The 23,249-nt window shown below is 41.3% G+C and overlaps 1 protein-coding gene across 7 annotated transcripts in view; it reads left to right on the top strand.

Moving 5' to 3' along the window:
• CELF2 (CUGBP Elav-like family member 2) overlaps positions 1-23,249 on the top strand; it is a 554,249-nt gene that overhangs the window by 298,942 nt on the left and 232,058 nt on the right. The window contains exon 1 of one of the 7 annotated variants that reach the window (XM_027639961.1): positions 11,802-12,020. The exons of 5 other annotated variants lie outside the window; for them this stretch is intronic. In XM_027639961.1, the coding sequence (XP_027495762.1) occupies positions 11,947-12,020 (74 nt within the window). In that variant the 5' untranslated portion in view covers positions 11,802-11,946. Of the gene's footprint in view, positions 1-11,801; positions 12,021-23,249 lie in introns of those variants that run through there. One more of the 7 variants, XM_027639963.1, reaches the window with a different exon arrangement.

The raw sequence follows: 23,249 nt of genomic DNA, 5'->3' as shown, positions 1-23,249 counted from the left end.
TATGTCATGTTCCAGCAGCCTGAGCTTTCTAGCAGCTACTGCCCTTTGTGAGTGGCAATACAGTGAGTCCCTCACTCTCAGTTACGTGGAAATGCCCCTTTAGTGACAGCCTAGAGCAGGGTGAATGCCACTTCTGTAGCAGCCACCAACAGACACCTGGGCAGCAAAACCAACCACCACTTTTAAGGACTATTCAATACTAACATTGTTTCCTAAGCGGTCTGCTCACAGGTGAGTTCATACCAAACTTACTGTAGTTTCTATGTTTTCAGATAAAATGTTGCATAAAATACATATACTATGATTTTTTTTGCCTTGGATTGCCAGTTACTTTGCTCTTTTCCAAGGGTATTTTCTGACATTGCATTCACATCAAAGACTAATTTTTGAATTAGTTTGTGTGAATTCTCAAAAAAAAAAAAAAATCTTTCTATGCATATTTACTGAAATATTGCTTTTTGAGCCACAGTAACTATTATTGACATCAAAGAGGGTGAAGCAAAGCTGTAACACAAGTAATTTCTTAGCATGTTTAACGAAAGTGTTGGCTTTTGAGAGACTGTATAGGTTTAGAGATCTTATGCCTGAACATCGAAGGTGTCCTTAGTGTTACCTGTTTTGAATCTCACTCATTCATAAAACAATGTGGTGCCTTGCAGTTGTCAAACTTGGCAACATCTGTTTCCACAGCAGAGCTAAGAGAGGTAATTCAGACTCTACGAGTTGTTATTTGTTCTTGCATTGACCAGGTGTTATGTCAAAAAGAACATTCTCAGTCCTACTTAGAGCAAGAGTAAGATAGATCTTAACCTGGGACCTGGCTTTCTGTGCTTCCATAGGAAATGGAAGTGAATTTTATTTATTTATTAGTCTGGAGTCTCTCTGTATGTGTGTGTGTGTGTGTGTGTGTGTGTGTGTGTGTCTAATTTTTTTTTGTATTCATGAATCACAATCTCTAACACCAACATGTTAATATCTTCTTTGTTAAAAGACAACGAGATTGAAGTGCTTCTGTTATGAACTTTATGTATGAAGGGATTGAAACCAGCCCTGCAGAGAAAGATTTGGGGTTGAAAGTCTGGACGCAAGCTGGCAATGTGCACCCCCAGCCCAGAAAGCTGATTGTGTTCTGGGCTGCATCAAGAGAAGGGTGGCAGCAGGTCAAGGGAAGTAATTCTCTCCTTCTACCACAGTCTCATGACATCCCACCTGGAGTACTTTTTCCAAGTCTGAAGTCCTCAACAAAGGAAAATCATGGAACTATTGGAGCAGATCCAAAGCAGGGCCACAAAAATGGTTAGTCTGGAACACCTCCTCTATGGAGAGAGGCTGAGAGAGCTGGGGCTGTTCAGCCTGGGGAGATGGTAGAGCAGCCATTCAGTACCTAAAGGGGGCTTATAGGAAACATTTTTTTAGCAGGGCCTGTTGCAGTAGGACATGGGATCATGGCTTTAAACTAAAACAAGGTCGATTCAGACTAGACATAAGGAAGAAATTTTTTCCAATGAGGACAGTGAAACACTGGAACAGGTTGCATGGTGGTGGATGCCCCATCCCTGGAAACATTCACAGTCACACTGGGCAGGGCTCTGAGCAACCTGATCTGCTTGAAGCTGTCCCTGCCCATTGCAGGGGAGTTGGAACTAGGTGACCTTTAAAGGTCCCTTTCAACCCAAACCATTCTATGATTCTATGATTCTATATAAGATTGCAAACTATACCTTTGGGGCTGAAAAACAAAGGCGAGTGTTCAATTAATATTCATATCTAGAAGTTTTACTGCAAGTGTAGATTGTGCTTGAATACTTAAGAAGTCATTCAGGAGTGAATCAATACTAATTATTGTAATCAGGAGGGTTAATTAGCTGAAGATGCTGCTGATGGAAAGTTCACTGCTTACAGCCCTGAAAACACCTAAGTTGATGAAATCTGAAAGCAAGATGTCTAAGAGAACTTTGTATGGAGAGAAATGCTTGGCTTTCCTTTGGCATTTCAAGAGCCAGTTGTTCCAAAGGGGAAAGATAGCTTGTACTTTGTATTTTTCATTTTATTAATTCAGGGGGTATTAGAAGATGCAACTAAATCTATTATAAAGATATTTTGTGGTAGTTTCTCAATAAATGCAAGTATCATTTTGGATAACCTGTACTGTTTCTGCAGCATTCATTTGTAGATTACCATAAATTAATATGGATAATCTTATGCATTTGAAATCTGGTTCCAGTACTGTTATTTGGAACAGTTATTTCATTTTTTTCCCTCCATTTGTGTGCAGGCACAGGGACTTTACATGATATATGTACATAAATTACACGTGCTTTTTTCTGATGTACAGATATACATCTGTGTGCATGCATACACAAGTGCTCATAAGTTTAAACACTTTTCGTTGAGGGTGTGTATTTCTATAATCCTGTGCCCTCAAAACTCCCACTCGGTTTCCATCTGCAAAACAGTGCTCAACTACATATGATTCAGAGGACAGTTATTGAAGAAGTAGTTCATGAAATTTAAGTTAGTTGATAAGGAATAAAGACTGAAAAGAAGTAACTGAAGAAAATCCTTTCCTTTTCCCTCAATTAGAGCGGTTGTTCTCCTTAAAGTCAGCATTACTGAATTCAAACAAAATCTAGCTGTAGAAAATCTTTCTCAAAAGTGAATTCCAAGAAGATTTTATATTAAATGCTGAGTATTTGGGGTTTGTGTTTGTTTTTTGTTTGTTTGGGTTTTTTCCCTGTTTCCTTAGTTATATCTATTGAGGTTATAACGAAGACTAATGTCTGGATGTTTATTCAAGAAAAAAACCCCTACAAAAAAACCCCTCTCAGTGTCACACACACACACACACACACACACACACACACACACACAACCCCCCCCTAAGTCAAGTGATGCTTCCAGAAGAGAGAAATTCTATTTCAAAACACATCCTTCTTTCCTTTCTAATGACATTAGAGATTATCACGTGCAGGTGCTATTTATCTTTGCAACTGCTTTCCTATGACTGTTTTACTGCTTCCAACACATTTACTTCTGTGTCAGGCATAGAAAAGGTAACTGAAAATGGCAGCTGTTGAGAAAGCATGTCGCCATGCCTGGAATGACATGCATTATCGGGGCAGCAGGAGTTGCTGGCTCTACAGCCCATTTCTACTTGACCTGCGGAATGATTGGCTGCCTGGCATGGTGATGAATCACTGGAGTTTATGAAACAAGACTGCTGGCATCCTCACAGAGGAAATAAAAACGGGATTTTTCCCCCCCCCCAACATTCTTACTGTGGCAAAAAGCTTTTTTTTTTTTTATGTTTTGTTTTGCTTCTATGTTATTTCACCCTGCAACAGTAGTAAATGTGTCAATTAAAGTCGCTTTAATACTGTTCTTGGCAAGTTAATGATGCACTGAAGGTTAACTATCTTTATTGGATGGAAGAGGGCAGGAATTTTTCCAAATTTTGTGTGAATCTTTGTCTGGGCTCTAATTTTCTCACCTCTCACTCTGTTCTTGAGACTGAGATAGCATAACTAGTAATCAGCTCAAGAAGGATGTGAAAAGGATTTCAGCTGTTCTCACGCACAACTTTATTTTCTCTGATAGTGTAGGGATCAGTGACCATTCCGTGGACTAATATCAGCCAGATCCATCTTCAGCATTTCTAAACTAATGACTAAAATGACATTTCTGGAAAGCATCGACTCCCAGATTTGCACTCACTTTCTAGGTTGTTCATGAAATTATATTATGCATTAAGCCCACATTACTGGATTAGGGTTGTTATGAGCTGGTGCTTGTAGGAAAGTACCATGGGGCTGTAAACCTGCCAGGGCACTGACAAGGCTGACACAGTGTGGATCACAAGCTGCCCTGTAAAATGCAGCCAAGTAAAAATGATCCTTCTATTTCATTTGAAACACCCAAAATTGTGCCTGGGGGTGGGGAATGGAGAATTACTTGCTTGTCTCTCCATGTAGCATGCCCAATGGCTGATGTGTTAGCCTGTGTCCCTTATTCGGATAGAATAACCTATTTTTAAGTTAACTCTCTCTGATTCAAAGGAATAAGGTTATCAATAAAATTGCTCAGGAAGTTTTAAATATGGCACTTATATGAAGATAATGTTTTCTGCTATTACATGACAGAGAGTTTTTCTCAATTCTCATGCTTTACTGCCCAAGCTTTTTCTCCACTAGTTTTGAAAAGCAATTTGCATGCTCACACAGTCTATTAGACTTTTTCACCTTCCTCCAAATAATTCAGCTGCTGCTGGACACTGGAGAGGCTGTAACACTCTTGTTATTTCAAGCACAGCCTTCCAGTGTCCCTGCAAGGCTTGTGGAATAGAGGAGGGCAAATTTTTAGCAGCAAGAAGAGATGCACAGGGAACTGTTGCTTGTGCCCTTCGGTGTGCGAGGGGTAAACCCTGTCCTCGCTCTGGAGTTCCCATGGCAGCAAATCAGCAGGTCATCTTGAAGAGCAGCCTTTGAGGATGCCAGACAACAGTCTGTCACCCAGAGTAAGACAGAGCAGAGAGCTGGAGGAGGGAAAAAACATTTCTAGAAAATCAGAGGATAGGGAAGCTTACAAACAGAGGAGTGAAAAGTAAGGACACCCAAATGCAGATCATCTGGAAATTGAACCTTGCACATGTAGATACCTGTGGATGATAAGACAGCTGTGCTATGGAGTGAATTTAAGGTTCAAATCCTGCACCTGCACCTGCCCTCCCTGGAAGCTGCAGGTCAGCATCTGAAGAATTGAGGACCTCTAAAAACAGAACAGTGAATTATCAGAAAACTTAAATTTTTAGAGACTCTCAATTCAACTGTACAAACTCCTGGTTTCATTTTCCTTCTCTTCTTCCTAAAAAAAGATCTATCTTCTGCTAAACTGCAAGGAAGAAGCTCACTCTGAAGCTTGAGAATTTGCCTGCATCATTTCAGCCCACATTTAATTTTAATGAGAGAGTTATATAACCCCCTTTAAAAATAACAAAACACTAACAGAACTGCATTGGCAACACCAGGTGTTCTGCAGTGCTGCTCCAATGAATCATATGGAGATTTGTCTGTGCACGGCTGATGAACATACATTTAACTCAGTTAACCCCCACCCCGAATACAGTAACCAAAGTGACCAAAATTTTTCCCAAAGAGCCTTTCTCACAAAAAGATGCCAAACTAGATGCCTGCCCTAGGAACCTCATGGTTTCAGCATTTTTCCCTTACAAAGCTATTGTATCAAGGCGTTGCATTTCTCTTTAAAAGTTGCAGATGAATTATTGTGACCATTTAAAGTGAAACATTTTATGTTAAACATTAAGTTGGGTTAAATGTTTTGGTTCAGAAAAGAAAATCAATGTTCCTGTTTGTTGTACTGAGCCCCAAATCTCTGAAACTGTTAAGAACAGCAGATTTAACAGGCATCTCTGGGAGTAATAAACATGTGACTTCATCAATGTTCCTTTCAGACAGAGAATTTGTGGGAAAAACTGAATTAGTAATTTCAAGCTTGTTAAACACCTTGGTTCAGATGCTGTCCTTGACTCTAGGAAATCCCTCAGCCACTGGTTGCTGGAAAGTGGGAAGGATCATGGTGCACTTGCCATACTCCTGCTCTTTCTCTTTGCATCCATTATCAGAGGCAGGGACATGGAGAAGGTGGACCTTTTGCTCTGACCTATGTGGCAATTTTTACACTGTTCATTTAGGGGAAAACAACCCAAACCACCATAACCAGGCATGGTGTAGTTTTCTGCACATCTAAACACTTTACAGGTACTGCAGGAGCCTTTTCTTTATGTCCTTACTGATCTTTAATGGAGATTCTGTCTGTTGGAAATAATGATGTCAAACAAAGGTAGTTGCTTTACATATTTTCAGGGTAATAGTTATTTTTGAGGACTGACATGTAAGCTAGGCACTTCACAAAAAAAAAAAAAAAGGCCTGTGAAATTTCATACCTTAAAGATGTTGCAATTTGAATTTAAGGTGAAATCCAATCATCTGCAATGAAAAAGAAAGTGGTAGAAGTGAATGAGAAGGGAGGATGGAGGTTAAGCTCATAAGGATCCTGCTGTTTGGAGTTGAGTGCAGTAGATTAATTCAGATATTGTAATAAATCCCTCAGATGTTTTTACATTTTGTTTTTAAAAATAAGTCTATTTTTGCCTTCTTGTCTCTTTTGGTATCGCTCACCCACCTTCTTTCTTTGCTGATGCCACATTAGAACTTCACACTTACCTTTGCCTGTGGCTTTTGGAGTTGGAGCTGCCTCCAGCCTCACCTCCCGATCCAAGCTTTTGCTGTGTTCAGCCCGTTCTCACCATCCACTTCCCTGATCCTGCATCTCTCCCCATAACCAGCCTCTTCAGGTGGGCAAAAATCTCCAGATAACTCAAATTTATACAAAATGAGAGAAGTTTTTGTGTCTCTTAGTAGTTCTTCTGGTGAGTCTGGATGGCAGGGAGGAAGTTTTTTTTGTTACAGTTGTCTTTTTCCCCTGCTCTGTGAAGGTGTAAGTGCGGCTTTTGCATATTGTGAGTATGGAGCAACCAAGAGCAATAGATGTGTGATTCCTCCTATCCTAAGTTATACAAGATAATATGTTTTCACATGAAGATAATATAATAGCCAAACCCGAGAATATTCAGTTCCCTCTTCCAGGAAAGTCTGGAAAAGTGGTTTGTTTAATCCATAAATAACACATCTGCTGTCTAGTAGGAAATCAGGTCTATCCAGTGCTTGCAGCACCCCAGTTTCTCTCCTTCTTGGGTAGTAGTTGTAGATAGAATCAGTCAGCAGGTGAGAAGATAAGGTAGTTCATAAAAAAAAAAAAAAAAAAGGAAACCCAAAAAGACCCCCCCAGTCAATGTCTGTTGCCAAGTCGAGATAAGACTGGGTTGACAAAAGCCTTGGTCTTGTGTCAATATGCTCAAGGCACTAACACAAAGGTAACACCTACAGATCAATAGTGATGCTCTTCAATAGGACTGCAAATAAATAACAGGATGGTAGGACTTGGTCTCTCAAAGATTTGCTTGTTACTACTTTACTTAAGTATTCTCTAAATATAGTGCTGAGGTCATAAACAGCCCAACTGGAGCAAACAGTACTGGGCAGCTTCTGCTCAGCACTAGCACTGTGCAGGATTGGACCTGAGGGTGATGATTGACTATCCCAAGTATCTTCATGCTGTTAACAAAGTAGGGTGTTCCTCCAAATTAAAGGTCTTTCTTAAAACCCCTCCACCCCATGTAGTGTCTGCCTTGTGCCATAAAATGTTGCCTAATTGTTTTCGGAAAGATAGAGTTATTACCCACAAAATGGAACAAAGGCCTTATACCCACAGTGGGATGAAATCACCTCATCAGTGGTATAAAATAGGAAGGGAAAAAAAAAAAAAAGAAGTGAGTGGGAAGTTTTACTATAGCAACCAAGTTTACATAATATCAATGTGCTTCAAGTGAAAGCTCTAGAAATGCTTAATTTGAGGTAGCTTTTCACAGGGCTAATTTTAAATGACGTTTATTTCTGAAAATGACTGATTAGTTACAGTAGCCTACAGAAGCAGAGGGGGCGTAACAAGCAGCTAAGATTTCAATACTTAAAATCCATTGATCAACTTTAACCAATATTTTAATTTTCTTTTTAAAAGGGTTTCCGATATACACAGGCTATTTTACTTCTTAAAATAAGATGAAGGGAAGACTACTGCGTGCTTGGTTTTGTAAATAAAAAATCCTTACTGAAAGGTTAAGGTTTTATAATGCAAAAACGTATTCCAATGTCAGACCTAACTTACAAAGATGGTTTTGCTACAAGTAATCAAAATCTATGCAAATGGTAAAATGGTGCAGAATTGGGTCCACTTTTTGCCACTCAAAGAAATGCACTACTTTTTGCTTTAATTGTTAATGACTTTTACTCCATTCTTTAGCTCTGTCCAAATGCTTTGTGTAACTTGTGTTTGTGTGTTTTGCCTTGCTTTGCTTTTTACCTCCCTCTCCCCCCACCCTTTCTTTCCCCTCCAAAAGTCTGCTACTAAAAGTTAAGCTGCCCTTATAAGCAGGTAGGCTCACATCCCACTGCACAAACCAAAATGCTGCATTGTCTGCTCTTAGTCACTGTTACTACTTCCAGGCTCATGGTTTTCCTGGAAGGTTATTTCTTTGTGAAAGACAGCAAACACCTCATTTGCATTCACTAACACTAGGTGGACCAGATCCCTTTTCCCCCTCGCATTAGTGGAAGATCCTGAATGATTCCACTGAATCATTTGAGCCAGCTCCAAATTTACACCGCCGACACTGAGCTCTGCTTCTGCTTCCTCTGTTAGAAACTTGCTTTGATGCCAGAGATAACCTGAATCCCGAGCATGTTCATTGGCTTAGGGGGGAATAAAGCAGAGGATTTGAACTCTCCTCACACTGCCTTGCAGGCTTGGGAGAGAGTGAAGTCATTCGGAAACTTTCCCTTGAAGTGATTCCAACAGTAGCATTTCCTTGGCCCAATACTGGGGGGCAAGTTGATTCGAAAAATGGCATTTACAGATAGGGTGAGGAGGGGGTCTGAAGAGGGGACGTGATGTGAGCTCCACAGTGGATTTGGCTCTGGAATCTGGAAGAGAAGGAGGCGTCTGCTCTCTTTGTCACTTACTGAATGAAGCCACGGGCAGTGATGTCACAGTGAGCTCATACATGCGACAGCAACTCACCGCTCAATCCTGGCCTTCTGCAGACGAACTTTTTGTGTGTTTTTTAGGTTTTTTTTTTCTGTGAAGAGGTGTTTGGTTTTCAAAGGTTGAGCTGTTTGGAAAAATTTCATGTAGCTCTGTGTTTGGAAAGCTGCTTGAATGGTGACTAATTCTGCAAAGGTGAGGTGGAATTGCTTCATCTGCCCCACTTACACTTATGTAGAAACCAAGGTAGAAAGCGTAAATGAGGTGGCTGCAGGGGCAAGTGGGGGCTGGGCCTCTGAAATGAGGGGAGGATGGATAGGAGGCAGCATTTGTGGCTGGAATAGGATTAAAGCCCAAGAACTGATGATTCCAAATTCCAGGTCCCCTCCTCAAAACTGCCATATGCACCACCAGTTGAAAAAGCTTAATATCAGCAGGCAGCAATAGCACAGCAATAATGCAGCTCCTCTAAGCCAGTGTTTAGAGCCGTTGTCTGATTTATGCTGTGAAAATTAATGCAGCTTCACTTGCCACTCTCCATCCTCATTTCCCTCTGTACTGTAGCAACAGAGCAGAGTTTCCATTTTTTCCTTAATTTTTAATAAAAGTTCCTATTTTGTGCACATGTGCCGCTCAGGAATCTGGCATTAATGTTACAAATAACAGAGATGAGCCTGTAACAGTGTGTGAAACATTCAGGGTTTTTTGTTTCTCATCACTTACCCTCTGCGATCGAGAGTTAATTCATACGTAGCCACTACATAATTTATGTCTGAGAACCAAATTATTCGAATGCAGTTTTTCCCCTCTAAGCTCTCCTTGAGTCGTATCTCAGTATCTTTTATGGAGAGGGCTTCTTTTTGCATTTGACCCTGTTCCTGCTTCTAACTTTTAAATGGCAAAAGCAAATGTGCTTTGAAAAGTGTGTTACACTGTAGTTGTTAAATAAAGCAATAACCTATGCACTTGTAATGCTTTCTCTATGACCTACTTACATACTACTTCACCCTCCTTATAGTATGATTAAAAGCTGCTTTGAATCCACTATTCCCTCAAGGGATTTGAGGCTAGAATTTAACAAACTGCTGAGAAGGCTTAAGTCAGTAAGAGGGCTTCCCTACAGCTTCTTCCAGCTAATTCACATGTAATTAAAAGGAAAATAAATATTTCAAAAGAACATACGTTTTAATGAAGCATTTTTAAGCACTTACACCTTGCAAAATGGGGCAAATTTATAAAGATCTCTCTATTCCATATGCAGATTTTAAGCAAAATTATTTGTGATTCTCTCCTCCTCCCTCTTTGCATCCTGTGCGAAGCGTGGATTTACTTTTCAGTCAGCAGCAGTGGGACTGTGGTCCTTAAAAGCGACAGGCTGGTGAGACTGAACTCCCTTAGATTTAGCACGTACCAAAAAAACTGATGATGAAGGGCTACAGATCCAGCTGCACAGGGCGAAGTGGGGGTGGAGACTTCTTACTTAAAAGAATATCTTCATCCTCACTGAGCTGCCTGCATTTCTTCTGAGCTAAAACCTGTCCCTTCTGCAGTGGCAAGATTTTGAAATTGAAAGTTAATCCAACTCTGCTCTGGGCTGGATTAACCACCATGGAGGCCTCAGATCAAAACCCAGGTGGCTACAGCCAGCTGGAGAAAGTTGTGCTGGTTTCTCCTTTCATTTGGACTTTGCACTTAATTTTTTTATCCGCTGTATAGTCCTACGCTGTGATGGATGGGTGGCGTAAAGGAATCACCATGAATTTAGTAAAGCAGAGCCATAACTTTGCTCTTTGCCTTTCTACGTGGATGTTTAGGTGCCATGGTGATGAGGACAGTATGTGAACGTATAGAACAGAGCAGATTAATAACACCATAGATAACTGTTCAGGATTGCAGCTGTCCTACGGGGATTACGCTGAGGGCCAAGTGAACCTTTTCTTTCTTTAGACTTGCAAAGTAGGCAAAAATTTTAGCAGCCTGAGGGGTTTTTCATCCTTTTAACTATTTAAAATGGATAAGTCTCTTAGTGCAATAAACTGGACCCTGAAAATTCACCTGGTCTGTATTTTTTATTATAAAATCAACGTTGGTCAAAATTTAAATAAAACTTGGCCTGATAGCATATTTATTTATGGGTCACTTTAATTTTTATATTATAATACTCTTTGAAAAGTTTAAGCGTAGTAGGATTTAATTTGTGTTTGTTACTTTTTGCAAGTGTTGATTATCCAGAACAAATCAAATTATAAAACCTGGAGAGAGATTCAGATGGAGAAGCACACACAATGAAGAGGAACGTTCTGTCTGTCTAGACTGCTCAGATCATCCAGTAATCTTTGTAAATATGTTAATATTCTTTTGCCTGGAGCGGCTTTGTATTGAGGCAAGTAGGTTTTGGAGATGGAAAGAAAAATTTATACACATTTTCAGGGGGTGGGGGGGGAGGGGGGCTCCAGCTACTTGTATGTGAGGAATTTTGTGTGCGACTTTGTGACACTTCTGTGTGCGGCCAACTCAGCGGGTTGGGAACGGGTTTTTGGGAAGCTACAGACTTGAGAAAGGATTTGCTGTCGATACTTATTTAAATCCCTGTTTCTGATCAGTGGGGACAGAGTTACTACCAGCCAGTAACGGCACTCTAAACATTTAAAGGATGCCAACGTCTGCATGGCAGGAGTTTTGAGCAGAGAGAACCCGCACTCGGAACCTGCCCAAACCATCCCAGTGCTCCCAGTTTGGCTCCCACCGTACTGGGAAGAGCTGTGCCCGTGCTAACCACTCGCGTGTGCTCCCAGCAGTGTCAGCGGGGGGTTCTCCGCCGGTGCGGGGCTCAGCTCCCCGCACACCGCGCTGGGAGTCCGGGGCCGGGCAGCGCCGCGGAGGCGCCGGGCGTGTCTCGCCGTCCCCGGGGCCGGGTCAGGCGGTGCCCCGGAGCCCCGGGCGGGCATCCCCCGGCCAGGCGGCGGCAATAGGCCTCTCCCGGGGCGGCGGGGGCGCAGGGGTTAACGGGGAGCCGCAGCGGGGAGATGGCTCCGCCTCCCCGCTCAGCACCTGGCGCTCCACCGACAGTTGCCTCAGCAGTCGATTTCGGAGGGGATTGGCGGAAAAAACCGAGAGGGGGAGAGAAATGTGACAACTGCCGGGGCTGGCGGCTGCCGCGGGGAGGCCTCCGCACCTGTGCCTGCCGCTCCGCCGCCCGGCGCAGTTGTGGGATCCGCCGCGCCCCGCCGCATCCTCCCGCCGACCGCCGCGGCGCCCCCGGAGCCCAGCATGACTTCTTCGTTCAAGCTGGATTTCCTTCCGGAGATGATGGTCGACGGCCGCTTGCTGGTCTCTGACAGAATGTAAGTGGCAGCGGGGGCTGCCGCCGGTCCCCCCCCACCCCGCCCCGGCTCCGGGTACCGCCCGGCTCCGAGCCCCCGCCGCGGGGCTCCGGCCGCGTCCCCCCCGCGCCGCCCGCCCTTCCGCGGGAGGGGAAGCGGGGGGTCGTGCCCCCAGCCCCCCCTTCCCAAGTCACTTGGTGGTCTCCGTGTTGTGTGTCCCCCCCTCCCAGGGTGCTCAGTGTCCCGGCAGGTCGGTGCAGGCGGGCGCGGGGCGAGCGCGGGGTTTTATCGGCTGCTGCTGCTGCTGATGCAACGTGGAGGAAGAAACGCGCATCGGTCGCGCGTAGCTGAGCGCTCTCCCCTCCGTGCCCAGCGGGTCCGTCCACAGGCACCTGTCCCCTGCACCCAGCCCGGACCCACCCATGTCTCCTCTTTCCTTCTCGGCAGAATAAAAATCCCTCTGCGAAAGCTTCATCAGTTTTCAAATTCAGATGAAATACGAAGCACCTATTGGGAGTGAGACCAGGCAGATAGCAAGGATTTGGCTTTTCTTTTTTTTTTTCCCCAATACTGTTCCCGACAGCTGCCCTGGTACGGCTAGTGTTAATTAGGGTGAGGATGGTTGCTTTACGTGTGCAGTTAAAGTGGGGATGAGATGTATCGGAAGGCTCTGAATGCTGGAATTTCAGAAGGAGAAGTATTCCCCTAGCCCAGCTCTGCTCCATTAATCTCGATCTGAAAGTTTCTATTATCATCCTCTTGAGCATTACCAGTTGACAGGTATTTTCAGGTAACCTAAGCCTTATATGAAAAAATAAAAGCCAGAAACGAGGAAGTAGTCACTTGCTGAAAGATATGGAGGCTGAGGACTGTGCTGCCTTTTTACAGTATCCAAAATATCTTTTATTTTGTTGCTTTTTGTTCTTTTATCAGGATGACAAATATGGTTTGAGTTACATTAGAATAAGCGAGAGGCTTTGGCATTGACTCTGCACTGGAGCTGTTCTGGTTGAGGCAGCGCTTAAGTTACAAGTGTAAATAAACCCGTGTGTGCAGCAGAGAGTGTCGCCTGTGATTTGCACAAATCAGGTTGCAACACTGTGCCCCCATCTAAGACTATTCAGACTTTTATTACCTATTTTACTGGCAACCAAACTTTCTTCTAAGGTGGAGTGCTTTCTCTTGTACCAGCAGTGTTCTGCATGATGTTTGGTAGTGGCCAGTTGTTCAGGCAGCTGAGATTTAGGAAGTGTGTGGGAGAGGGGTAAGAGTCAAGGGGAGAAGATACTTGGTGTGGGTGGCTTACACTATTTTTACAGTCCTTGAAGGACAGCGGAGGATGTAAATGGTGCTGCTTGTCTTAATTTTGCGGTCTTAAATTCTAAAGAGTTCTATGCTGTGTTTTGCTTTTCCCATGATAAGATTTCTGGTTTTATTGCTGTCAGTCAGTTTTGGTAAAAGTGCTGCCAGTTCTCTCCTTTTGCAGAAAAATTGCATAGGTTTGACTATGAGGGAACAAAGTAGAAGCTGAACATTCCTATCTCTTGCTTTGCAGCCCTCTGTAGGGACCTGCCACAGTCAAGCTTTCCCTTGTTTTCATCATCTCAGCTTTGATTACACTTTCTACCTGCTGTCCTTCCAGGCAGTCAGAAAAGATCCTGCTAACAAACATCTCTTAGCTCAAAGGCACCAATAACTGTAGCTGATGATGCCCTGTTGTCACTTAGTCTTATATAACTTTATCTCCAACTTGCCCCTCGAGGGGGGAGTACCATGTCAAACTCTTGCTTCTGAATTCCCCTCTTCATACTCCTTTTCTCAGGGAAGCACCCATAATATATTTTAACACAGCTTGAAACACAGTCAGTGTTCATTAGACACAGATCTTAATGTGTGTCCAAAGGAAAAAGAAAACCTCTAGAGAAATATCAGCCTCTAAGTGGACCTCAAAATACAGAAATTTGATAATGGAGTTGTTAAATACACACATCCTTGTAGTTTTTGGTGCTGGCTCCTCATGTATTTGGGGGGGCAGAGGGGCTTAGTAATCTCTTGAAGAAAAAAACCCTTTACCTCCTGCATCATCAGTGGTCGTGTTGTGATATGCTTCCTTGTATTAACCAAGCTTTGCTTTGCTGCTGATCTAAGTGATTGTGAAGATGGTATGATTTCAAGGGATCACGTGTCATGCATGCAAATTAATATTGAGGCTAAATTGCCATTAACTCAGGGAGCTTCTATTTCTAACAAAAATAGTCCTGAAACTAAATGCTGGGGGGGGGAGTTTTGTCACACTGCCTTTCTAAAACTGTGTCACTCACTGTTTAAAACCCATCTTTGTTTCGTCCTTCCCAGCCAAGTGGTGACATGCATTTATTTGCAAGTCCCCAACTCTCTGGGCTAATCAGTGCTGACGAGAATGCGGTTTGATTACGCATAAGGGGTCAGGGGCACGATGCACCTTCCCCTTCATCTGGCCCACCCCGGGCGTGCAGGGAGCTGCCGGCAGTGTTCAGCGGGGTGGCACAGAGCATCCGAGAGCACGCTCCAAGTTACAGCGCTGCACAAAACTTTTAACCTCGCCATCTGCTCCAGCCATTGAGTGTAACTTTCTTCAGTCTGCAGCAGAAAGGAATTTCCTATTTCAGAGTGAGGCAGTTAGCAAAATATATGTATAACACTTCGCAAAACTAGATTTGTTTGTGATTTTTTTTTTAATATGCTGGTGGCATATCAGATGTTTTGGGAAATCAGTACCGTACAATATCACTTGCACTTCTCATTCTTTACACATTTAAAAGTTCTTATACAGGGAATTCTTTTCAGAATCATCCATTCTTTCAACAAGTAACAGAGAAGGGGAATTTTGAAGGAGTAACTTTCAGTGCATACCTATAGTGAAAGTTAACTGCCAGCTTGATAATTGCAAAGTTAAAATGCTCTTTCCTCTGTGAGAATGTTAATCGCTCTTAAATGTTGCTTCCTTTCAAATTTTGCTGCTGCTATTATCTAGCTAAATGGAAGTAAAATAGAACATCAGATACGTGTAGCATGACTGTGTATAATTAAACTGTATGCATGGCATCAATGTACCTGGTTAGTAACTGAATGGCAATGTACTAGTAAAAGTTAATTAATGACATGGCATTGGAAAATAGATACTCTAGGATATGAAGCATAAAGATGCATGAATTCCTGTTCTTGAGGGCTGATGGCAATTTGGATGCTCTAACCATAGTAAATGCTTGCTAAGAGACTGCTTGTTTAGTGCTCTAGGAAGGATCAGGAATTGTTTGACTGCTGTTATGCATAGTCTCTGTGTGCTCACTGCGGGGAAGAAGCAGTTCTTAAGAAAATACACAGGGGCATGGAGGTGAAATATATAGGTGAACTGTGTGTGTGTATATTTGGACAGGGCAGGAGAGGGTTAATAGCAAGTGAGGTTATAAAATCTGAGTTCAATGTAATTTGCTCAGTAATTTCACTGGCTTACATGTACATGCCAACTGGATGTAAAGTGGTTGCTTTGAGGATTAAATACTCACCATTGTAACCCTCCATGTTGATTTCTGCAATACCACTGAAGATTTTTCCATCCCAGGTTACATATTCCAGTGCCTGGGCTTACCTTTAATATAAATGAGTAACAGTGTTTGTTACTACTGAAACAAACTCAAATTTGACTTTAATTTTTGGTAGCTGGGTGTAATGCCAATAAAGTATATTATGCTTAAGCAGTGCGCGTTTGACTGCATGGGTTGCGTGGCAATTATGCGTAAAAGTATTTAGCCTTTGAATTCCTGCCTCTTTTAATCTAAGATGAGTCAAAATCAGATATATATGCACTATGCTGATTAAAAAGCCAGTGAAGATCAATTTTTGATACTTTTTGTTTGTTTGTATTTATTGTTTAGTAAATAACGAATGTCATCACTCATAGGGCATTCTTGCACTTTAAAATCCAGAACTTCCCTTTCTGCACTAAACCTGCAAACCAGGACTTTTTAAAGCTTAAACTGGAGAAAAGAAATTTATTTTTTTAAACTGCACTGCGGGGAAACTCAACTCACTCGCAAAAATAATTTTTCAAATATCTGGTCTTTTTTATACCTAGAACATCAAACCACGATTTCCTAACTGAAAATGGGTAGTTGGGTATCAGCTATTTTCTAAGTCTATAGTCTTGTCCTTATACTGGCATTTTATCCTAACTCTGATTCAATAATTGCTTTACTTTAAGTATTATGACTTGTTACTTAAGTTACATGCATGACAGATTCCTTGGGCCACTACAGAGGAAAAGCAAAGCAAAAGAAGAAGAAAATTCTTGACTGTTGCCAAAGAGCTTCAGAAAAGAAAATAAATCTTTGGATGTCTATTAAGTAATTACAATCTCATGGTGTCCTTCTCCCCATCATCTTTTCTAGAACTTCATTCAGTAGTTAACCTATGATAACTCTCAGTACATCAATATTTAAATATATCTTTCACTTCCTATGATATGATCTCACAAGTTTTTAAGCCTCCCCCACATGTATTCATCATCCAAATTAATCATCAGTTATGATTGCTTTAAAAACTTTGATAACTCTAAATATTTCATTGGCATTTTAGGATGTTTGATATCTTATGAGCATTTGGACGATTCAAATTTCATAACTAATTCATAGATTAATATAAAAATATTTGACCAAACCAATATAGGGTAAAGGTGTACAAAATCTTTTAATTTTTAAAAGCTCCCAGAATGCAAGGAATACACTTTGGCAAGACAACATTCTAGAGAGAAATCACTATTTTATTATTTAAGCATATGAAAAACTCTTTTTCTTCTGAAGTGGAGAGATAATGTTTTGGTTTTGTTTCTTTTTTCTTCATTTCCACACACTATGTTTCCTATAGTGGGTTATTTCTTGTGTGTTCATATAGCTGAAAAGAATATTGCATCTCCTGACATGGATTCCTTTTATTAAAACAAACTGGTGGCAGGGCAAGGTTTAACCAGAGGCTGAAGTCACAAAACAGGCAACACAAGTAGAGAGCGAGGCTGAGCTTTCCTTAGCGAAGAAGTGGGAGAACAAGAAAAACGTTCACAGGTACAAGAAAAATGCAGGAACAAGAATGCCTATTTGGAAAATAAAAACTAATTGGAGCAATAAATGTAATGTTCTCAAGTAATTGTGAAATAATTATTCCCCTTTAGAATCATCATACTTTAATTGCTTTCCCCCGCGTTCCTGCATTCTGCGTGCCTATGGAAAGGAAGAGAAGCGCTTGTGTTCCCTCCAGGATTTCATTTTTCATTTGCAGTAAGCTGCTGGCTTTCTCATAAAGGTTTTCAGAAATATGTTGCCTTAAACGCTGTTGTGTTCTTCCATATGGTGTTAAATGGAAGAGGTGAATGGCAGATGCTGTAGGTATAAATTCTCTCCTAATGTCCAGATTAAGCACCTTGAGATTTAGTTGTGCAGTTTATCCATCCCCTGTATCACAGATTTATAATCAATCTCTCATTTTCATTGAGACTGTTACGTAAATAGGACACACTTCAGTAGTGTATTCTCTTCGCTCACAGCTTGATCCTTGAAAAATCAGCTGACAATAATTTAAAATTATAATATTAATAAAGAGGAGATCATCTGGCCTTCAGAATGACATCTGAAAGCAGCTTCTGTTTTGTGTTAAATCTTAATTACTGTATTTAAATGAATGCCTAAATGAGCCAATTCACAAAGGAGTTGCCTACTGTACCAATAGTGCCTGTTTGGTGATTTTTATTTTTTTTCCTTTGGATTTACACAAATATAAATAGTTTATATGGAAAAGAACAGCTGTGTTCTCTTGCCTATTACAACTCAGCTGAAGAAGACTGAGTATCTTAAGTCTGGTCTCTGCCCTGGAACAGCTTCTTCCTTGCCTGTCAGATGGTGACAATACTTAAAGCCAAGTTCAAAAGCAATGCTCCAGAAGAAACATGAGTGCAAGATCTGTGAGAAAGACCCTTCTGAGTGTTATTTTGTGAGTTTACCCATTGCTTACTGGCAGGGGCAGCATATTGTCACATCTGAGGGAAGGAGTTAGGGCTTAGAACCATGGAAGGACTTACACCATGTCTGTAAGTGCACCAACCCTCCTGCCTTTGGTTAGGCTGGAAGGGATATGATCCTCTCCAGTTCTGCCCAGGTTACTCTGGAAGGAGACAGCCATGCCCAGCTGTGCCCAGCTCACCCCGCTCCCCACTGCAGCAGGGATGCACTGATCCTCTGCAAAGGAGCATGCAGGGAATTCACATCTTTTTATTTCCCCATCAACCTAGGCCCATTGAGCCACTTCAGGTTTGTCAGGAAAACAACAGCAACCTGAGAATTTTGGTTTATGTTTTTTACATCTCTGTTAATTTCATAAATAGTTCTGTGGATTTTACCCTGGGGTGTTAGACTTTACAGTCATGGTTATCCAGAGATGCAGGTATTAATCTTTCATGAAAACGGCATTAGTGATCTTCTGGGTTTTTTTAATTATTGTTATTATTATTGTTTTAATTTTTCCATGCAGGTTAGCATCACAAAAAAATGTAGCAGTGACAGAAAAGCCTAACACTGACTATGTCCCAGCAGTCATAGGTAGCAATTCATTGCAACACTAATTTACAACTTTTTCAGGTTCTTTCCACTCGAATGGACTCGCCCCTAGATAACAGTGGAGATTTTGGATGTGTAAGAGAGGGATTTCCAGATACACAGTCCATGTAGATGGTGTGTGTAGCTAGATATCTCCATGATAGGAGGACTAAAACCCTTTCTGTCCCAGATTATACTGTGCTTTTTCTCCTACTCTGTTCCTACATCCTATATGCTTTGAAGCAGTTCCAGTCTGATTGCAAGTCACAGCTGACAAGAGCTATCTTTTGTTTCATAACCCTGAAAATTAATGAAGGTCCATCATCCTTTTAATCCAAAGGCATGACACTGTCTTCTTGCTTAATATATTATGGCTCTTCCCATTTGTTGCTCCTCTAAATTGCTCGGAGATGCAAAAAATCCAAACATCCCCAGCTTGCCTGACCCACCACTTGTGTTGTTGACTCCAGGGTCACTTGATCCAGTGATGCTGCCTGGCCTAGTGTGAGATAAGTGCACTTCATTTGCCTGAAACAGACCCAGGTAGTTGAAAATTATTAGCTTCTGGCAGAGGATACCTGTATTTGAAAATCTACAAAATCAAGTGATCTATTCCCTTCTTCTCTTTAATTCTTTTTTCCCTGGCTCATTCAATTGCTTGGCTCTGTCAGCCTTCGCCTGCAATTCATTGCTAGTGAGAGAGACATCTGGTTCTGCCCTTTATCAATAAATGCTTTTATATTTTGTTTTATATTTTACCACAGACAGAATGTAGAGCAAGCATTAGGAGCTTGAAATGTTGTCAAACACACTCCATGCCCAGTGGCTATCACTTAAAGAAAACCCTATTCTATACCTGGTTCTCACAGAAGACGCTCCAGAAATTGCACATCAGATGGCTGCAGTTTGTCTTGATTTCACCATGTGTTTCAGTAAACTTGATCCCCTTGTCACGTCTTTCAGGGAATTAAGAATAATTTTTCATTTTATCTGCAGTGGCTCTGTATTAACATACAGAAAAACTGATAATTTCATCAGTCAGTACATGAACTTTCAGGTTTTTTCTTACTTCAGTTTCATTTCTTATTCCAAGATCTTATTGCTTAGAAACCAGCTTTTCATATTCTAACTGCCTTATCTATCCAAACTACATTTAACCCTCCTGTCCAAAACCAAACCAAACAAAAAAAAACCCAAAAAAACAAAACAAACAAAAAACCCAAACAAAAACAAACAAACAAACAAAAAACCAGGAAAAAAAAAGGAGAGAGAGAGAAAGTTCAGGAAATCACAGTGACTATTACACTAGGTATGAATTTATTCTTTAACATTGATTCCTGAAAATACCCCAGTTGGGTCCACTTCAGAGATTTCACCACAAAACCTGTAATGCCCAATTAAGGGATAAACACAGGTTGAGATAATCTCTTCAGGAAAAAAAATGCAGAAGTCATTCCCCTTGTCCTAAACTGACCCATGTAATGCAACTTCTTCCTCGAAGAACTGAATTTTTAGGATTGCACAGTGAGCACTGGCTTTTTCCAGCAGGTTCAGTGTTGCCAGCTCCTCCTGGAGATCAGTATTGAGTGGGAGGGGACCAAGGGGAAGAGGAAGAAATAAAATTAGCATTTAATTTTGTAGGATGTGGAAAAATCGATGACAAGTGAAGCAATTCTTAGAAAAAGAAAACCTCTCTGGACACGTAAAGCACTATTATCTGATGTTTTATTACCAACTATAGCCTGCAGTCCGTGTTCAAGCCAAACTTCCGATGGGTTTCCAGGAGCTTGGCTTGAATGAGGAATGCATAATGCTGGGCTTTGCATCCTGTGCCAGGCTGTCCAGCTCTGAACGATGAATTGCAGTCGAATACGTGGGTTTTGCAGTCTTTTCCTCATTGCTCACTTCAGAGTGAACTTCATCATGGAAACATGAGGCAACTAACTTTTCAGATACTGTTCTACCTTTCTGTCAGAGTTGCTGTCTTGATGATGAAGTGGAAGATACGTCAGTTTTAGTTGGGCAGGTATTCTTTTGAGGGATGTTCGCAAGTCTCAGGTTGGGGCAGGGGGGTTCTTCTGTTCTTGCCAAACCTTTTCCCTTTTGCCAGAGAGAAGGATTCATCTCAACGCCTGAGGGCTCTCAGCTTTCACTAATATCTCTATTGTCTGGCTGCAGAAGATAGAGTACAACTTTTCATTTTAAGTTGGTTTGTTGTCTGTGGAGAAAAGAGTAAATGCAGCAGCTTCATAACTGTGCTCAGATGTAGTCAAAGAAAGTCCAGTACTACATTACCGATTTTTAAAACAATTGGGTTTGCCTGATTTCATTGCCGCCTAAGTGTAGCCTGGTATCTCACTCGCTAGACCATATTTATTTATCTTCAAGACAAGGCTGTGTAGAACAGGAAGAGCTCAAGAGTTTTAGTATCTTCTTACGATGCTCATGTCTGTGCTGTTCCTGGGGTATTTTACTGGAACAGAATGAAGCTTTGTATGCTTTAGTATGTATTGTAGATATTGTGGAACATAATGATTCAGGGTCAGATTATGGATATTTTTGAGCTTTTTTTTCCTTCAGTGACTGTTACCATGTGGCCTTATAGATGTTGATGTAGAGTTCCTACTGTAATTGTAAAGTAAAACAACAGCAACTTTTCCATGTCCAGTGCAAGCCTTTCCTTTGAAACAAACATTCGCAGAGGAGAGAGACCTGCTTTCCAGCCAGAAATATTGCTTACAAGGCCCAAACAGTCTTCAACAGCACTGGCTGATCTCTGTGTTTTCAAAGTATTATTCCAGGCTCCTTCAGTTTTATTGGATTTGGGAAAAGGTCCTGCAGCAGCATTGTTGCTGCCTGTGTGTCTGTGTTGGTGAACAGCAGACCAGTCACAGCGAGAGATCCACAGCAGGATTCAGAAAGGAACAATTTTCAGCTTGCTAAGATGCCCATATTGATACCTGGAAGCTCTGAAGGAACTAGAGACTATTTGGCTGTTTCTGTACCTCTGTGCTCCCTCTGTTCTCACCTCCACATCAGGGGATACTTAGACTTCTTTATTTTGCTGGCCTTCAGGGGATTTAAAGGTCTCTGAGCACCCCTAGGCTCTCCATTCCTACTCAGGGAGGAAAGGCAATGGAGAGGAATGCTGCTGACTTCAGCCAGTTGGGTCTCTTGATTTTCCTGTTTGGTATGAAGCCAATATATAGAGTGAATTTGGAGTTGAGAGATGCCAGGCATCTGGGTAAGATGAATATTGTGGAAGGGAGATGTGCAGAAGAAACTGAGGGAGGAAGGATATATATTTAGGCAAGACTTTCATAAAAGATGCAAATTCAGAATTACTTAGCAGAGAAAATAATAATTTAAAATTAATGTTATATATAAAAAGTGGAGCATCGTACGTGTTAACAGGAATGAAGATTTTATTTTTAAGCTCAGCAAAGCCTCAAATCCCAGAAAATGCAAAATTGCTGCTGATAATTTCTGGACATGAACCTGGAAGGCTTCATGGAAATTTAGAAAGAAATAAATCAACTTCCCTCTCCTTTCCCAAAACTCTTTGGGCAAAATAAAGGTGTAAATATTTAACAGCAAATAATCACATTGCCAAGAACCAGCAAACAAAACCTTTTTATTCAATTCTATAATATGCTATAAATAATGAAAACCCTCATAGAGTTGGATTTTTTTTTTTTTATCAGTGATGAAACTTAGCATGTAGCACTTTAAAAATCCACCAGCACAGCTAAGACACCTTCTCCGGTCTCTTACCACTTCATGCCATATTTTTCTTTGTCCTTTGCATATGCAATTTGCCCTGCTTATCTTTGTTTAGAATGCTGGGAACCTTCAGCATGCTGTGATCCGCGTTGCATGCCTGCAAGAAGCCTTTCCTGCCCTCTCCCACCTTGTGAGTTAAGAACTACCCTGCTATGCTCTCCCTTATCACCACCCATTCAATATCCAAAAAAACCACCTCTGTGATTCCTACCCTGCTTCTCTGGTGGAAGAAGTTCCTGTAAATATCTGCAAAACATGTGCTTTATTTTCTTCCTTTGTTGATAAGTAAAAGAAACCTATTGAACTTGAAGAAGCACCTAGAATTTAGATGTGAGGTACTTAATGATTTGATATTCTTACTATCCAGCTAGTGACTCATGTTTTGAAAGTCCCTAAAAGTGTGACCATCCTTTTCAGTCTGTGCTCATTGACCCAGCATATTGGAATTATCAGCCCTGCCCATGATTTTCTATGTCTTCTAGGGATTTGTTGTCTAATAAAAATGTTGCTTAACAAAGTATAGTAGTTTTTCTTATGTTTTTGAAGTGGATAATTCGATAGGTTCTCTCAGCTATGTTTTTCAAACAGTCTTGTACTACAGTTGTGAGCCAAATATGATACTGTCATGTTGGGTTTGTTGCTTTTTTTTTTCCACAACCACAAGTTGCCCTACTTACCCAATGCAAATCATGTGGATCTACGTAATATGCCTTTCTCAAGGGCATCTGTTAATTCCATGTGACAAGCTGGGAGTTTCAGCCAGGAATATTGAGCATTGAAAGAAGACCTGGTTAAACTCAGTAGGACTTAAATTTAATCAAATTTTAAGCAATTCTCCTGAACTATA

Source organism: Corapipo altera, unplaced genomic scaffold, assembly GCF_003945725.1.
Source record: "Corapipo altera isolate COAL_440 unplaced genomic scaffold, ASM394572v1 1b, whole genome shotgun sequence".
NCBI lineage: Eukaryota > Metazoa > Chordata > Aves > Passeriformes > Pipridae > Corapipo > Corapipo altera.
This window is presented reverse-complemented; position numbering and strand designations above follow the sequence as displayed.